This window comes from Gracilinanus agilis, chromosome 3 (genome assembly GCF_016433145.1).
Source record: "Gracilinanus agilis isolate LMUSP501 chromosome 3, AgileGrace, whole genome shotgun sequence".
Classification (NCBI taxonomy): domain Eukaryota; kingdom Metazoa; phylum Chordata; class Mammalia; order Didelphimorphia; family Didelphidae; genus Gracilinanus; species Gracilinanus agilis.
The window spans coordinates 606,010,952-606,029,761 of NC_058132.1; the positions used below are offsets into that span (position 1 = coordinate 606,010,952).

Genomic DNA, 18,810 nt, shown 5'->3' on the forward strand with positions numbered 1-18,810 from the left:
GTAATCTGTGGGAATTCTTTTGGGGATCAGAAAACATTTAATAATCAAATATCTTTTGTTACTTGAGAATGTGATATACTACTTTTACACATTTATATTTTTCTTGCCATGATTATTTTTAAGGATTGTGGATAAGACTTTAAGTTAAATGTGGCTCAGGGCAGAAATAAATAGGTTAAAGAATTGTGATTTAAACAAATTACAGAATGGGTGCTATAGTGGTCCTGGGAGTGTCCTCATATCAATTCAATTAGAGATCTGGAAAAACACACAGACATACAAATATATATATGTGTGTGTGTGTGTGTGTGTGTGTGTGTGTGTGTGTGTGTATGTTGGTCAACATTTACAAATACATCTCTTTAACAAATAACAAAAATCTGAAATGGCTAATTTTTTTAAAAAATCATTTCATTTTTACTTATCAAATAGTCATCATTTAGCATTTTAGTGATATTACATGCAGTTTATAAACTTTAAAGTGCTCTAGAAATATAGTTATTACAATTATGTACTTAAAATGTCTCATAATTACTGATCAGCAGTAACTATAGCAGCAACCTAGTAAGGTGGGTGGATGCTTGCTAGTGGCATTTCCATTCCGAACTTGAGGAAACTGAACTTAAGAAATATTAAATGAGTTCCCTAGGGTATACATAGTGAGCTATAATTGGGATTGGAATTTATAAAATAAATTGTTTCTGGATTTGGTATTTTGTCATGATGAGTTAGATTCTAAGCTTAGGATAAAAATAGGCAATATACATGTATATAAATGAGATATAAACATTTAATTTCAATGGAAATTTCACTGATAAAGTAAAAAAGAATCTCTTATCTGTTCATATTACACGAAACTTCTTGGCAGAAATATTTGTAAGCAGAATGTTTTCCAAAGCTTTTAAAGAGGTGTCAACAACTGCTTAATGTTTTAGAAGTCAGCTCACAGACAGCCATTTCTGGCAAGGTTGCCTGTTGCAAGTCCAAAACATCAGAACATGGAGATGAATGTTTAAAAGCCCTACTAAGAAAAAAAAAATGTTTGAACCCTTTGTCTTGGGAGTTCGATGCCCAGTAGACTATATGTTTAAATCACTGTTTGGGAGAAAATTCTGTGTAGGCTAGATTAGAAACCTTGGCATGGACTGATCACAGGGGCCCTATTATTGAAAGAATTTGTGATCATTTAACCCATATTTTTGGACAAGAATGCAGGAAATTCTTGGAATTGAATTTTATAGCAATCTTTCAAGTCAATAGCCTTTACCAATGAAATACTGACATGTCTACAGCAACCTAAATGGATTTTGTGAGAGATGACTTGTTGCACTTCCCTCTTCATTTATTCCTTTTATCTTTCTTTCTTACCTTACTTTTTCCTTATTTTTTTTATTAGGCTCCAATGTTTTCTTGGCCCCGGTTGAGAGATGCAGATCCAATTCTACGATGTGAGATGGCGTCCACTGGAGAGGTACTTAGTTAATGATTTTTGGACTTATTATTATCATAATTATCATCACCACTCATCATCATAACATCAAAATATTTATTAATATACTAGACTGAAAAGACATAGGCTTTTGGTCTGAAAATGTGTATATTAAAGATGAGAACACAAAAATTGTTTGCAGTCAGAATAACTTTTGAACTCCTTTAATACCCATACTTGCTTTGTCAAGTTATTTTTCTTACCTATTATTTTTCAGTATGTTAATTTAATATTTCTGATTTGCTTCTAGATATGACAATGAAATTTTGTTTTTCTAGGTATTATAAGCTATTCAGGAAAGCTCATGGATCTTTATAATAAGGTCCTAAAGACTTTTGCTATCTTTTCAACCAAGAAATTAATCTTAACAGTATTGGGAATTTAACAATAGGGATAGTCCTACTTAAATTGAGTATAGTGTACAAATATTTAACAAAAATCTAAAAACAGATTAAAAGAATCCATGCACCTTCAAGTCCCAGGAGGATTTATCAGAAAAAATGTAATGGAACTGACCACTGGATGTCCCCCTTCCCTCGTGTTGAGATTCTTTTGAAGGGTTCTTCTTTTCTTCTTGTTTTGTTTTGTTTTGTTTTGGGAGTTTTTTGTGGGTATAAAATGTTTCTTGGAGAAAGCTGTCATATTCTGGAAAGTTCTCTACATGTCAGTGTCAGTACATTTTATGAGTCATCTAGCCCTTGACAGACATATTAGTTGCAAACTTCATATTCTCATCAGTGCACATCCAAATGGCAACATCAAGCTGTGGGGTATGGGTATTTACCCTTAATGTGGATGAAGTATTTGGTAAAGGAAAAAAAATTGCATCAACTATCTGATATTTTTATGGTTGCATAGTTACAAGTAAGATATAAAGGAGGAAATCAATGAAATAGGGACAGTAGTGGAAAGATAAATGATTAGTCTAGTTGTGTCAGGTTGGGCTGAAGATCATTGCTCCTTTGCTATATCTTATAATCATTCCCCCAAATGCAGTCTAATTTTTGCCCAAGACTAGTAATAGGTTGGAAAACTGAATTTTAGAATTAATGATATCATTCATGTTTCCATTATGTAATAAGAAGGAGCTCTTCAGGTTAAGCTTGGTATTTGGGGTGATACAGTAGTAGGTCTGTGTTCCATCAGTCCAGTTTCTAATGTGTTGAAAGATCTGTTTTCCATTAGTGCTGTTTTCTGTGGAGTGGCCTATCTATTTTCAGAGTTTAATGGTCAAAGAAAATACCCTCATGTCTTTTCTGCCTCCAGACATACATTTCTGGAGCTGATGAGAATATGAAAGGGTTAGAAATGGAGCCAATTTTTGCAGATGGAAGAAGAGAATATTTTATTCATAAAGAGATCATTCTTATGAGTTAGAAAGATCTATATTCACAAGTATCATAAAGTAAGATGTCGGAAGGTCTGTCTCATACTGAAATAAGAATAAGTCTTGATTAGTGAAAGCCCAATTATTCTTCAAAGAGACATTTTCAGTACATGCATATCTTGTTTAGAATTGAATCAACCTCTGCCCATGGTGAAGAAGTTGTATTTTACTTTCCTTAATGATGAGAGGCATGCCAATACTAATCCTTCTGAGGAATCTGACCATTGATCTAAGCTTCCCATTGCTGCTTTACTGATAAAGTTCCTTGTATGTTTGAGTTTGGAATCTTTTCCATTCTCAAGCCCACACTTCAGCTCTCAATGCCACAGATGACCTCACTCATTGAAACCATATGTTGTGGGCTCTCTTATCTTTTCTTTTTTATACTTCAAAACCTCACTACATCTGCAACCATCTTTCCATTCTTTCCTTTTGTCTCTGAAAATGAAATCTCTTTGCCAAGGTTAATCTCACAATTTTTACCCTTGATCACATCTTCTCTCATCTCTTCTAGGACTTTGTTTTACTTAAAATTCCTTTCCATTTCCTATTTTTCTCTTTCTTTTTCTCACTACTCCTCTTGAACTCTAGTCTTGCATTTTCAAGCATCTGCTGTGTATATCCACCTAAATGTCATGTGTCTCTTTCTCAGTTCTCTGTCTGTATTGGTATTATCACCATCTTCCTAGTCAGTCAAGCTAAAAACTTTGTATTTATCTCTGACTTCCCTGAAATCCCACATCTAATCTACTATAGCATCATATTTTTTATTCATATCCTCTCTTTTACTTTCAATGTAATCCTTGTCTTTCCGTCTTTATTACCTCTCATCTAAGCTATTAGAATACAATCCTAACAGATCTCATTGCCTTTCTTATTTCCAATTTCTCCTTCTCACTATTGCCAAAATAGTTTTCTTAATGTACAAGTCTGATCATGTAACTTTCCTGATTAAAATCCTTGAGTGGTTTTCTCATTACCCATAGAATGAAATGCAGACGCCATACTCTGGCATGTGAGACCCTGCCCAATCTGGCTTCAGCCTTCTTTTCCAATCTTACTTCTCTATTTGTCTTCATGTATTCTAGGTTAAAGTCAATCTAGGCTACAGCTACTTTCTGGTCTTGCCCAGTGCTACCTGGCTTTTGTGTGTTCCTACAAGCTCTTACTTTTAATCAGATTTCCTCTACGTCCCTTCCTCTTATAATCTTCTTCCTTTAAACTCTAGCTTCAGTGCTACTTTCTCTTTAATCCTAAGCCTGATCCCCCCCCCAGTTTCAAAGTATATATACATGCATACACATATATGGAAATATATGTATGTATATATGTATGTGTACATATATATATACATATATATACATATTGGTATTGGAATTATCACCATCTTCCTAGTCAGTCAAGATCAAAATTTTTTTACTTATCTCCAATGTCCCTGAAACCCCTTATCTAATCTACTATAGCAGTATCTTTTTAAAAAATCTAAACCCTATTATAATCTTCTTCTTTTGAGCTCCAGCTTCAATTCTGTGACTCCAAGCCTGATCTCCCAATTTTAAAGTGATATATTTATATACAAACATCCATATATGCACATAAATACATATGTGTGCAACTATATGTATGCCTATGTATCTCTCTATCTATATATCCATCCATTATTTAATCTATCTATCTATCTATCTATCTATCCAGCTATCCCTCTATCTAGCTATCTATCCATCTATGTATCTATGTATTTATGTATCTATATATGTATCTGTGTATCTGTGTATCTATCTATCTATCTATCTATCTATCTATCTATCTATCTATCTGTCCATTCAGTGCAAGTTTTATTTCTAGTTTATTTTTGGAGAAAGGAATGATTATTTATTTCTTGTTACTTATTTAAAAACATAAGATTCTTTTATCCTGATTGGTGTCTGGATTTGGATCTCATGACTGTCGTATTATAGGCAACCTAAATTAAATAAGAGACATATGTCTAATTCAAATACTTCTCATTAATTATTTCTTTTGAGAGGAATGAGAATGAGAAATTTGCCACATACCCTTTTTTACTTTTCAAGCATTAAATTTTTAAAATTAATTAAGAATATTTTCCCATGGTTACATGATGCATGTTCTTTTCATCTCCTCCTTCATCCATCCCCCCTCCCAGAGCCAATGAAAAATTCCACTGGGTTTTATATGTATCACTGTTCAGAACCTACTTCCATATTATTAATATTTGCAGTAGAGTGATCATTTAAAGTCAATAACCCCAGTCATATCCCCATCGAAACATGTGATCAATCATATGTTTTTCTGCTGCATTTCTATTTCCACAGTTCTTTCTCTGGATGTGCCACAAAATTTTAATATTATATTATAGTACCTCATACACTCTGCAGTGTGGCATAGTATGTATCAAAAAAAAAGATGCCAGAGTCATGAAAATCTCTCTTCCTGTTCTCTTTTGGACACATGCCTTCAAAACATCCCTGGGCAAATCACTGAACTTTTTGTGCCTTGTACAACTCTCCAGTACTGTAAGCTGCAGAAAAGATGATCTGTGTTGAGAAAATTAGTTTCCTCCTCAGGATTTCTCTACATTGATAAAATCCCAGGTCCGTGGAAAGGCTGAGTGGAATTCCCTGACCAAGTCCCCTGATGATCTCTCCTCTGCTATCCTGGCACATGCTCTTAGGTTGCTAAGTGGTATTAATCATCTCATCTTCTCTCCAAACAGGTTGCTTGCTTTGGTGAAAGTATTCATACTGCCTTCCTGAAGGCCATGCTCTCCACAGGATTTAAGATACCCCAAAAAGGCATCCTAATTGGGATCCAGGTAAGTGTGCTTTTGGGTACATCTGCATACATCTGAGAGATGGCAAGAGGGAAAAAGAAACCAGATATTGAATAGAGAAGGAAAAATGAAGGTTCTATGGTTTAGAATTTGAGTTGGAAAGGGAGAGCTTACAAAATGAATAGCTTGTTCTTAGTGGATTATCTGTTCACTTTTATTTACTTGACTGCCAGAGGGTCTGAACGCAAAAGATTAAGATCCCCTGATAAAAGGGTAGTTGCTCATGTTAAGAGATGATACCATAGTCTGTTTTGCTTATACACTTTTTTCAGGTTGCTATATATTTTCCTACTGGTCAATTTCTTTATTTTTTGATTGACTAATTCTAGGGTCCTATAAAAACAATTGGCATGATAGCCCTGCTGTGCATTTAATAAACTGATGCTCTGAATTGTTACATAAAAATCAATAAAAATATAATTAAAACAGTACTAGATATTCTTCAGCTAGTAGGTGGTTATTACGAAAATTGTCTCATTAGGTGTCTTCTTATAAGCAAGCTAGACTTGGGGGGTTGACTGGAGTAATAGATTCTTTGAGAGGTTTCAGAAGAGAATACCTTAGTTTAGCTCTACTTTTAAAAAAGTTTAATTGATTTTTTTTACATTACAAATATTTTCAATTATATAATTCTCTGAGAGTTCTCCTGTACTACTTACAAATGCAAAACCAACAATATAATAATATCCTTATCTGCAAGAATATGCATCAATCCATATCTGTAGCATTCTACTTCTCTGTTTTTAAAGATTTCTTTAATTAATAAAAATACACCCCCTAAACATCCCATCCCATTGACAAAAAATGAAAGGAAAAACAAATTCCTAGTAACAAATATGTTTAGTTAAGAGAAACAAATTTCTTCATTGGCTATAGGCAAAAATATATTTTGAAGGAGTTAAATGCTGCCTTCTTAAAGTTACTTGTAACTGCCAGTTTTAATGGCAATTCAAAGACAATTTAAACCTTGTGTTAGATGCTTCACATCACAAGTAGGTTTTAAATATTATTCCATCTCAAGTATGAGAAAATTTGCCCAATATCTAGTTATAGCTAAAAGTTTAATGTGAGACCCATCAGCCTTCAAAGGAGGCAAAGTCCTCAGAGCAACTCTTCACAACTAATAATCTTAGTGCTAGTATTTTAGAATATCAGTTTAAAAAGGCAGCAGTAGATAAAATTGTTCCCCATTCTGTTCTAGTGCTTCCAGGAAATGGGATGCAATATTTAATCTGAGCCATATTAAGTATTTTTGTGACTCAAACACTAGTTCTCATTTGACTGAGCAGAATATTTCTTTGTAGAAAGAAAAAATGTTTTCTTAAACTTTAAAAAGCTCAAAGGGGGCTTCCCACTGAAGGCCTAGTTTTCAGTACATTTTATTAACAAATCACTGTGCCAACAAAAACAAGAGTTATTGCAAGAAACTTCCTTATGCTTCAGTATACATTGCTAGCAGGGGTTTTATTTTAAAATCACAGCATTTGAAAAAATACATAAAGAAATATCAAAAGGTTGAAGCTTATGTTTTATGGCAGAATTGATTCATACCATTATAAACTAATAAGGAAGTACAAGAGCCCTTTTTCCCATCTAATATACACTATGTTGGAGGCAGGGAATGCCAGTCATCACCAGTAGCAGATGGATGGTCTTTCTTTGACATTATGGAGTAATCTTTCATTTCCAGTGATTTGGATCAATTCTTAATCTTGAATTGAAACTCACAGGTTCAATAGACCTTACTAACTAGAAAACCATAAACTATAAAATCACCATGTATTTGCCTCAGTGATAATAACATCATTTGCTACCAATCTTAATATTTTTCCTAAGGTTTTTGGTAAAAATAGGACGTTATTGGCATTCTATTTTTCAGGTTGGTTTATATTTTTTACTATTTAATTTTATCTGACTTAATTGATTTCATGTGAAACCAGATGAAGGATGTTTAAAAGGTCAGAGGTTAAGGATATAACTATTTTAAGGAAAACTACTTGAGAGTTAAGCATGATACTGAAGAGAAAGAAAGAACATAACTTCCTCCATCCCTTTCTTTCCTCTTCACTCTTCTTCTGTCCCTTTTTTCCTCCCTTACTCAGTTCTTTCATTTCATCCTGTCTCCCTCCTTCCTATCCTTCCTTCCAAAAATAAATTGGGTTGCTTTGGCTATTCTATTTCTTTTGTCTCAAAACAGTAGGACAAGGAGTATCATAACTTCCTTGAAGGCATAGACTTTTATTTTTATCTTAGGATCACCAGTGCCTAGCAGAGTATCTGACATAGAGTAGGCAGTTGAATGCTTGTTGATTAATTGATTGGGGAGAGGAAAAAAAGATTAAGTGAAAGAGGAAGGGTTAAATGAAATAAGCTATCTTAAGGAACTATATAATGTTAGTTATTATTATATGACTGAATATTTTTACCCATAGTCTTAATAAATATGTAACCACATAACTATTAAATGTCTTTTTGCTATTTACTACTTATTTTAGAATTGTTTCAATGAAGGGTAACTTTGATGTAGTCCTTACTCACACAACTTCTGCCATAAGATGCAAGTTTATGTATCAACAAAACTATCTCCAAGTTTCCTTCAATATCATTGGCTCCCTTACTTATATCCCAGCACAATTTAACTTTATTCCTACAAGTGGGAAAATTTTTCTTATCAAGTTTTATGCAGTGCCATCTGCTTATAAATGTTTTACTTTAGTGCAGATCAAAAGATCTCTATATTAATCTTTTCCCTCCCACTCCAATTGGGCTATTCAGTGATATCTGTAGTGGATAGCATCATCCTGACATTTGTGCTGCTGCATTTCTCAGAACCATAAGGCGAGCATTTTATCTGAAAATTCCACATCCATGTGATTGTGTATCATGAATAGCTTCTTGTCTACTGTGCAGAATTATTACAGCAAGCACAGGATTATAAGTCTAGAAATCACCTTTAAGTATGTTGTGCAAAACTATTAGGCAAGATCACGTAGGTTGTTCTTTTTTTTTTAAACCGTAGACAACAATTGCATTAATGTGAACAATCTAATTCGAAGAAATGAATTTATTCCTTTTCCTTTGTGTAAAAAACCTCCCAACTCCCAGCAAATAAATCAGCTTGTACTTTTCACCTTTAGTAACTAATGGTTCTTTACACAGGTACTTTCAATCAGCTTTTAAATCTGAGACTACTCAGATGCAAGCTGACAGCTGTAATTTCTTTTTGTGGAAAGGCTGTTTTATGTGTCACAAGTGTTCAATACATGTTTGATAGAAGTTTGTAATGCAGTCGTGAAAGCCAACACCCCTGACCAGAAGAGAGAGTGATTCTCAGGCTGGGAACCTGCCAATACTGTCATGTTGGATATTTATCTTTTCCACTTGGGGTTCAGAAGTGAAACAGCTTCATAATGAGGTTCTTGCTGTTGTCTGGAGGTCTTAGAAGATGCCCTTGTGTTACTACAAAATAGAAAAGGAGAAGAAAGAAAGAAAGGCCCCCCAACCTCATGTTACTCCTAGAGGTTTTTCATGATGACCTCTGCCAAGGACATAGCATCATTTGTGATTAGAAAGTGGCTGAATGGGAGGCAGCCTACTTCTTCCTCAGAAGAGACGTGTAACAATAAGGTTGTGGTTGACTCCATTCCAAGTGCAGCTAGCATTCCTGTCATCTAGACATTGCAAAAGATGATTAGCTGCCAGTGTCTCCTAAGAGATACAATTTAGTATTAAATTAAGAACTCAAAGTCAACAAGTACTTATTCATCTCCTACCCCATACTTAGCAGTGTTCTAGGTGATATGGAGAAAGAAATATAGTGTTTGTCTACTAGAGTGCACCAAGTGGCTTCAAAGTCTAGGAGGACTTCAAAAATATTTTTAAGTTCTTTTGCAATTTTTTTGTACTTGCCTTATTTCAGGAATCCTCAAGATGCTGACTGCCTAAATTAGAAGTATTTAAATACTTTTGTGCCATGGACCTATTTGGCAATCTGTTGAAACCTATGGGTTGCTCCTCAGAATAATATTTCCACAAGAAAATTCCAAAGAAATCAATGACATTAAAATACAACTATCAAAATATTAAAAATTCCAAGTTCACAAATTCCTTTGGTGTCTGCAGACTCCAGATTTATAATTTTTAACCTAAAGTTTTAGAGCTGTAAAGTACGTTAGAGATCATTTAGGCAATCTCCCTCATTTTATTGGTGAGAGGATAAAGTTACTTGCCTAAGGTCACATTGCTAGACAATAGTGGAGCTGGGATTATTAGACCCCACGTGTTCTGAGTCAGAATTTAATGATATTTCTCCTACCCTACCCTGCCAAAGAGATTGCTCTCTGCCCTGTTCTTTAAATCTCCCTGAAAAATATTAGTCTATTGTCTCCTTTATTAAATTGTTCCAGTATCTTTAACAACTTTTTCTCTCAGGAAATTTTTCTTGCATCTAGTCTAAATCTTTTCTGCTTCAGTTTAATCCCACTTTATCCTCAATGGAAACAGAAAGCAATCTAGTCACTGTCTTCTATACTTTTAATTTATTTTCTGGAAGACCACCTCTTTTAACCTTTCCTCCCAAACCCAATTTGTCAAGTCTTTTATCACACAAAGAAGCATATTAAAGATTGAAAGAGTTTCAGAGCTTGTAAGTAAGCTAGATCTTAATGGAGGGTATAGGGGTTCTTTCTCTAAGCTTTTGATGTCCTCAAAAAGGTTTTACAAGTAAATACTAGGAAGAGTATTTTTAGGGTGAAAATTGGTGAACATTAGTAAAATGTTGAAGTATTTTGCTTGTCATTGTTATGTGGTTTCTGTATTTTCAATCTAGCATAAAATGCTTATCTGTTACAATGGATATATAATTGCTGGCAGAATGGGTCATGTCAGGGATGGCAAGGATGTAGAAATTAGACATAATCCATGATCAGAAAAGAAAATGCAAAACATTCCAAGAGTAGGCAATAGGAGGTGGACAGGAAGTGTTACAGGTTTAGCCGCAGGCAACAGGTAGATTTTACAATTGATTGAAGGAACACAGACTAAGAGGAGTCAGAAAATATGAAGAATAGACATAAGTAAGCATCTTAAAGGAGAGTACAGCAAGAGTTGGTTTACTCTAAATTGGCTAGAGGCAAGGCTGAATTGATGCTGGCCTTTGACCTAGAGCTTTTAAGATTTTAGCTAACTAGGGACCAGATAGTCTGCGTAATGCGGACCAAGGAAGAATTTACTTGTGAGGTTAAATGGCTTTATCCGAGGAGACATAAAGCCTATAAGGACAAGGATTTAAGGAGGCTGTTGGAGTATCCGTGATCCCTCTGTATCAGATGCACAGACTGTTCTTCAAGATTGGGTTGCATTCTCTCCTCATTTCTGCCTTTTGGCATTCCTAAATTCTTTGAAGCCTCTCCTCATGTACCACTTCCAACATGGGTCCTCTCTCAATACTCCCAGTTGGGTAGTACTATTGCTTCCTTTCGCTCTCCAAAATGACTTGGTATTTACATTGTTTATTTAAAATTTAAACATATGTTTAAATGTCATTTCCTCTTAATAGAATATAAATTCCTCAAGGGTAGTGTAATGCTAAAAAGAAAACGCTCTCTTTAACAAAAACTTTTACTCAAAGAAAAAACATGGGGGAGTTCCACCAGCCTGCAACTGACTACTTTGCTCAACCCCGAATCTGGTCAGAGTCTAAGGCCCCTCCTTGGCGTGGGATTGGTTCTTATATAGACGAATCCCGTGCCTGGAAGTAGGGGGTGTGGTTCCTCCTAGCACGGGATTAGTCCATTCAAGACCAACTCCATGCAAGGAAGTAGGGGGGAGGGGCCCCTGGGGCATGCTGGGGGATGCAGTCCCCGGCCACAATATCTTTTTAAATCCACAGTAGGGACTATTATGTTTTTAGTGTCTTTAACCCTTACATAAAGAGTACACAGTCTGGCACAGAAATGTTTGTTAAATGATTGAATGAAAGGATAGAACAAAAATTTATAATGAATGATTGCACGCCATTGACCTTTATGATCAATACAGCAATAGGGTCTGGAACCATGATTTCATTGGCATAGGGAACTCTTGTATAAGGAAACATTCCCTCTAGCATTATAGATCAGTACCTTCTATACTTCTTATGGTCTTAGAGAATTGCCAAGAGCACTAAAAAGTAATTTTCTCTATGTCACATAGACATAATGTGTCAGAGGCTTGATTTGAACCCATATCTTCTTGGCTCTAAGGCTGGCTCTGTATTTACTATGCCAATATTACGGGGAAACTTTATATTGGGGATAATGAACTCGAGAGCTTATATGTGCTATAGGTCACTTGTCTGAAAAAATCTCTTTTCAGCATTCCTTCCGTCCCCGATTCCTTGGTGTTGCTGAACAACTACATAATGAAGGTTTCAAGGTATGCTATTTTAAATTATTTTTTTCCAAGCTGCTTTCTTTCAACACAGAAAATCTGGCCAGGAACCAGAACATTGGCTTCTGTCTGTAATGAGAACCTCAGGGAAAAGCAACAGGCAGAGTCATTCCCTTTCAAGCTGAGAGAAGAAAGGCTTTGGTATCACCATGTTGGCATGTTCCAAACATGAATAAATTCTAATAAATGGCAGAGGCAGCCTTTAAGTTATAAAAATAGTCATCATTAACTAAATGGGAGTTGGGAGATGGAAAACTGAAAAATTTTGAAAATGTATGTTTAAACAAGAACATGGTAGAGTACTAAAACGCCAATGCATTTTCATATTTTCTCCCTTCTCCTTTTCTGGGTTACATAGGAAATAATGGCTGCTAGATGTTATAGCAGGTACAAGCAAATCCCCATTATAGTGGATGCCATCACAAAAAGAGATTCTTTAGAGCAAAAGCATTTCCACGGCTGGCCCATGGCAACTGTGCTTTGTTGATCTGATTACAATGAATTCTCGATGGCAAATAACAAATGCTTCCTCTGGTCCCTATCCAAGACACCCTCTATTATGAAAGGATCTGATTATGTGCTATCAGCAGGTGGGGAGAGAGGGACTGGAGAACTGAGTAGAGCTGAATTGGAGCTGTTTATTGCTTTATTTATTGTTCTGACTGTGCCATAACAGTAGTGACTGTTCAATTTATCAGCCTTTGCCTTCCTCTAACATTGAAATCACCTAGACCTAAAAAGCCCCCCAAATTTTAAAGACCCAATTCCCCTTACCCTATCCTTCTGGGAATACTTAGAGAGACTAGAAGCTTTCTTTCATTTTATAGACAGAGAATGTGATTTTTTTAAATGATGCATTCATTATAACAAAATCTCACTACAACAAAATAATTAGGATGGTCCATGGAGATTTTGGTAACAAACTCTCAGGATAATGAGCTGACCTGAGCTACACTATAAAGAACATGTTTTTAGGATTAGAACATATACAGACAGTTATTTGTTCTTTGAAAATACTGACACAGAGGAATAGTTCTAGTTTCTGAGAGATTAATTAATTTATGGAAATTATTAGCCAGCCAAAAGAGATAACTCATATGAGGAGCTTAGACAGTATTTCTATCCTACATAATGGAAGTCCCACATTCTTGTAGCCCTTGGAGAATTTGGTACATCTGGCTTACATTAAAGAAACCTAAGTTGTGATAGTCCAAACAAAGGGGTGTCCTCCTCCTCCTTTATTACAGGATCAAATACTTTACAAAAGTGCTTACTACAGCTTTCCTTTAAAGAGTCTTGCACTTGAAATCAGGAAATGCCTGGTTTTTCTACCTACCTCTGGCACTGACAAATTGCTATTCATGCAAGCTTCTGAACCTCTGTTTCCACATCTATAAAATGGGCATAATATTACCCTCAAAAATGTCAAAAGGCTGAAGCAAGATAACTTATAGAAAGCACTCTGTATGCCTTTAAGTATGATACACATGTCAACTATTTTTCCTTATAATTATTAGCATTGGTATTCTATGCATTTAAACTGTGATTTGATTTTAAGAAATATGATTTCTACATACGTAAATCAGAATAAGACTGAGTTTGTCAGGAGAGAGCTATAATCCTTAGGGGTACACCTATTATGTTATCACTCATATCCCCACAGTTCAGTAATCACATAGTAGTTCCCTCTTTGTAATTAAATTATATAATTGTATAAATTATATAATTAAATTGAAAAAATGTTAGCACTCAGAGCACTAGGAGTTCATTGACCACTTTCGATGTCCACTCTAAGCTGTCTCCTTTCTTTTCAAATGCAGCTCTTTGCCACAGAAGCAACTTCAGACTGGCTCAATGCGAACAATGTGCCTGCAACTCCCGTAGCATGGCCATCCCAGGAGGGACAGAATCCCAGCCTTTCTCCTATCAGAAAGTAAGAACTGGGCCAAATTTGGGTCGTGGGGGAAGGTTTTCTTAGAGACCTAAACAAGAAGAGGTCAGGCTGGGGAATTAGTATTTGAGACTGTATAATTAGAATCTGCTCTCCAGGATTCCAATTCCCAGCATGCCACTTTCGTTCTCATGTTACATCCTTAGGTTTTGGAGATAAAGTTTGTATGTGACCCTGCCCCTCTCTCTTTTCATGCAAATGCAGCTAGGAAAACTTCTCTTTACTCAGGCTTTTACTTGTTTGTCTTTTATTTCTTTTACTTCAAGTGATTATTAATAAATCTTATAAAATATAATACTTGGAGTTATTGGAAATTCATTTTAATCTTACAAGATTAATTATAAAGATTTCAAGTTTACTCTTTATGATAACAGAGTGGTCCTTTTTAGACGATGAAACATCCCTAATGCAATATTTTAAAATATCAGACATTTCATGGTAAAATGAAATCTCACTTAATCATCCTGTGCTACGATGGACTCAGTCATACTGTGAATCACACCACAATAATGTCATAAATAGTTGTGTAAAGCACAAGAACAGAGTGCCAGATTAGTGCAGAGTTAGATGGCCGGAGGACCCAAGTTAGAATCTGGCTTCTGGCACTCACCGGCTCTATGATCAAGTCACCTCCCTCCTTTGGACCTGAATTTCCTCCTACATGAATGACAGGTTGACCTCTCTAAAGTGCTTCACGATCTCCTGCCATGATGCCCATCCCAGCTTCTCCACACCGACCCATCCTCTGGGCAGCCCACTGAAGTGATGTGGACTCGTGTATCCATGGGATCTATTTTGTGTAAACCCCTCTTTCCGGTGCTGTGATAATGCTATTTGCCATTTGATCATAGCAATTGGCCTTCCCTAGGGAAGGGTAAAATTTTATAGGACGTATTATTTCCAGCTCAGTGTGGATGCCTTCCAAGGTACCATTTCCATTCAAGTTAATGGAATTGTACGGCGGAGACACAGAACAGCTAGTTAAGAATATACATTCGGCAAGACAATTTTATTACTGCCTACTGAAGAGTTGTCATATTGTATACAGAGTGATATGTTTCTGAGTTAGAGCCCTCGAGAAGTCAACCTGTAAATCAAAGTTAAATAAAGGCAGAAAAGGATGGCTTCGTATCTATCTGAGCCTTCGGTTCCTTCCCCGGATGCCTTGTGCCTCTCAGCTAGGACTTTATCAAACAATAATTAGCACAACCTCATATGATTTGACATTTAAATGTCTCAGGCTGTGGCATCAAGGGAGAAGACAAATAGAGAATTTAATTCAAAATCAGGTGACTTGCTTCTTCATGCCATCTGCTAAGAACCACTGGACTAGCGGGCAATGAAGCAAAACTAATGCCAAAAAGGGGAGTTGTGGCCTTTTCCCAGAGAGAAATAATGTCCTTGTGAAATAATGAATCATCCGTCAAGTTATTGATCACCTTATTGAAGAATATTAACATATTAAAACAGAAAGCCACTCCTGTCAAATTTTCATTTGAATGGCTTTCAGGAACATAAGGGGAAAAAGTATCACTCTCATTCTAAAAGAAACACAACTAACCTTTAGTTAGGGATATAGGAAGCCGGAGAGTAGCAAGGTCCACATGAGATTAATTAAAAATGTTCATCAACTAGTCATGGAAATTTATTACTAAATGCAAAGTAAGCAGGTCCCATGTACCTTTTGTGAGGCATTATTGAAAATAAAGCAACATTGAACTAGAATTTGGAATGCTGGCTTCTAGTTCTCTCTGTGCCTGGCATAAGGTAGATGCTTAATAAAGATATATTAACCAGCTTGTTAGCTGTGAGGCCCTGGGAAAATCATTTTACCTTTATACACCTTATTTTTCTCATCTGTTAAATGTTAAATTTTCTCATCTGTTAAACAAGGGGGTTGGTCTAGATGCTCTCTCAGTTCCCTTACAACTTTAAAACACTCTGATCCCATGAGTAGATGATCTATTATCTATAAGGTGACTTTCTGCTGACATTCTATAATTCCCATTTTTCTTACCCCCTCTCTTCTTCTAGGTTGATAAAAGAGGGAAGCATTGACCTGGTCATTAACCTCCCCAACAACAACACCAAGTTTGTCCATGATAATTATGTAATCCGCAGGACAGCTGTTGACAGTGGAATTGCTCTCCTCACTAATTTCCAGGTATATTTTTCCATTAAGATATTACGAATAGAACACTTATTGTTTTTGACCAGTTATCCATTTTATTGTGATGATTATTTTTAAATGCTCCATTCATATATATCACAAAATATATGTAAATATATTTGTTTGCTTCTCAATATTCAGGCTAGTTACAACATTTTAAAATATAGCTTTGAAGTGATTCTGTCAACAATAAAGTGTTCTGGCCAAAACTCAGGGGTGGGTAGATTACCAGTTAGAGAGGTCCCCAAAGCCAAGAAAACCTAGATTTTTATCTCCATCTTTAATTCATATATACTGATTCTGTGGCCTTGGGCCAGAATATCTTAGTAGTACAACTTAAGAAGTTCTTTAAGATTATAAGAAGGAACTTACCTGAACTGGGAAGGGATTTCCTCACCTGGAAGTACCCTATAGCAATGAAAGAACAGGGTCTATCCCCTTTCCTATGCCTATCTGCTTGTCAAACCACCCATAGGCATGATCTTTCCATAACCCATACAGTTATCTAGAAAATACAAAAGGATGGTGTGTGTTGAAATGGAGACAGATCTTGGATGCAGAGCTCCATTAAAAATGTACACATTCATTATAATATATAAATATAACTATAGTCCAAGTACAAGATTCAATGAGTTGGAAATGACTTTGTCTGGTATGTCCAGTTTCACTTGGAAATAGTCTTCCTTTTTATCACAGAGAGGGGATTTTTTTCAAGACTCATTAAAACTTCTTCCATCCTATTGTATTTTTTTTCTTGATCCAGCATAAATTCTTTTGGTGGATGTAGGGAGAGAGAAGGGGTAAAAGTAGACATTTATAGTGAATTCTGGAATGTTGGAGAGATTCCTAACAAAATAAAATTTTGAGTACTTTTCATTCTATGGCCCTTTAAAAATTGGGAGCAGCAATCCTGACAGCTTTAGTCTTACTTCATTAAACACCCACTCTCGTGTCATTGAGGTTACTAACGTGTCTGCCCTTGTGCTTCTGTTTCCAGGTGACCAAGCTCTTTGTTGAAGCCGTGCAGAAATCTCGCACTGTGGACTCCAAGAGTCTTTTCCACTACAGACAATACAGTTCTGGCAAAACTGCATAAAGGAGTAGCCCACCCTCACGAAATCTTGAAGCCGTGTGTCCATTCTCTGCTGGATGCACAGAATTCCAGACTCTGATCCCCAGACAGAGAACTCTCTTTAGTCCAAATTGTATAATGTCAGTTTGCTTGGTTGTGTCTGAAAAAGCTTTCTCTCTTTACTTAGATAGTTGTCAGTCACTCTGTCAAGTCCTTAGACAGTAAGCCCTTCTCAATTCCTTCTTGCTTTTCATGAGAGCCTATCCCATGAATAATGCCTTATTTGGGGCACACACATAATTTAGTCCACAGCCCTCCTTGGCAGCTGATATTCATTATGTGGCAGACCCAAATTATTGGTAGCATAATGGCTGAAAAAAGAATGCTTCTCACTGGTAGCTCCATCTTCCCAACTCTATTTTTTTCCTACTTGAAGACTCTTGCAGAGAATCATCATCTTTAAATAGCCTTGGCTACACTCAAGTGTCTTTTGTCTTTTAAAAATTGAGTATGCTACCCAAACCTCATTTCACTGTCATATAGTTTTATTCTATGTCCCCTTCCATCATTCCAAAATGTTGTGGTTGGTATATTTCTTATAATAATCATTCTCCACCTACCTAGTGCATCTAGTGATATCACAATCTCTTTTCAAGGTATTGAGTTTGATGAGTGTGACAGGAGGTCTTTAAAGTATAGATTTCCTTAAAGGACACAAATTCACAGCTCCTTTGTGGAAACATACGGCAGAAATAAAGCAGCTGGATTTTTTTGTCCATTTGTTTTTAACCTTGGCCTAGTGTATTCTTTTGCAATCGACAGATTTATAGGTTTCCCTTCTACCTTGAACCCCCTTGTCCATGGCTACTCTTTGGAATCCCTCTGAAGTTTGGGTTCAGTCCCTAGAGATTATGCCTTCCATTTATCTAGTGAATCCCATGCTGTGTTATGACTAAGACTCAGTTTCATCCTAAAGTCTCCATTCCTTCTACTTTACCTGAAAGAGAGAAAAAGCCTTTTCCACATAGGCAGTCTTTTGGGGTTTTAAATGTTTTGTATTATTAAAACTGCTTTGATTGTTAACATTGAAATAAAATGCTACTGAAGAGAAGTTAGTGGAGTGTTTGAATTTTTACTGTCTTATGCTAAATCGATTTCTTTGACCAGGATCAAATCACTTATTTATTCTTATACTAATCAGTACATGGTGGGAGCAAAAGGATGTTCATAATAATGATTGTTAATGCTTGTGTTCTCCATTTCAAATGATTTTTCATTACTCCCCATGCTGCTAGTAATCCTTATGATAAAATATTATTGTGTCAAGTGGTTATATAGCATCCCAATTTTCCCTGCTGTTCTCTTTGCTATTGCTACTATTTCTAATTACACAAGAATATTATAAAGGAAAATTCAAAGGTAGAGATGATATATGACAAATAGAACCAAAAAAAAGTTATT

The 18,810-nt window shown here is 35.8% G+C and overlaps 1 protein-coding gene across 1 annotated transcript in view; it reads left to right on the forward strand.

Annotated features, from left to right (window-relative positions):
• Positions 1 to 18,460, forward strand: part of CPS1 (carbamoyl-phosphate synthase 1) — a 149,288-nt gene extending 130,828 nt beyond the window's left edge. The window contains exons 33-38 of the mRNA XM_044670734.1: positions 1,397 to 1,471; positions 5,611 to 5,709; positions 12,082 to 12,141; positions 13,977 to 14,089; positions 16,142 to 16,271; positions 17,275 to 18,460. Coding sequence (XP_044526669.1) covers positions 1,397 to 1,471; positions 5,611 to 5,709; positions 12,082 to 12,141; positions 13,977 to 14,089; positions 16,142 to 16,271; positions 17,275 to 17,373 — 576 coding nt within the window. The 3' untranslated portion in view covers positions 17,374 to 18,460. The remainder of the gene's footprint in view (positions 1 to 1,396; positions 1,472 to 5,610; positions 5,710 to 12,081; positions 12,142 to 13,976; positions 14,090 to 16,141; positions 16,272 to 17,274) is intronic.
• Positions 18,461 to 18,810: the final 350 nt, after the last annotated feature.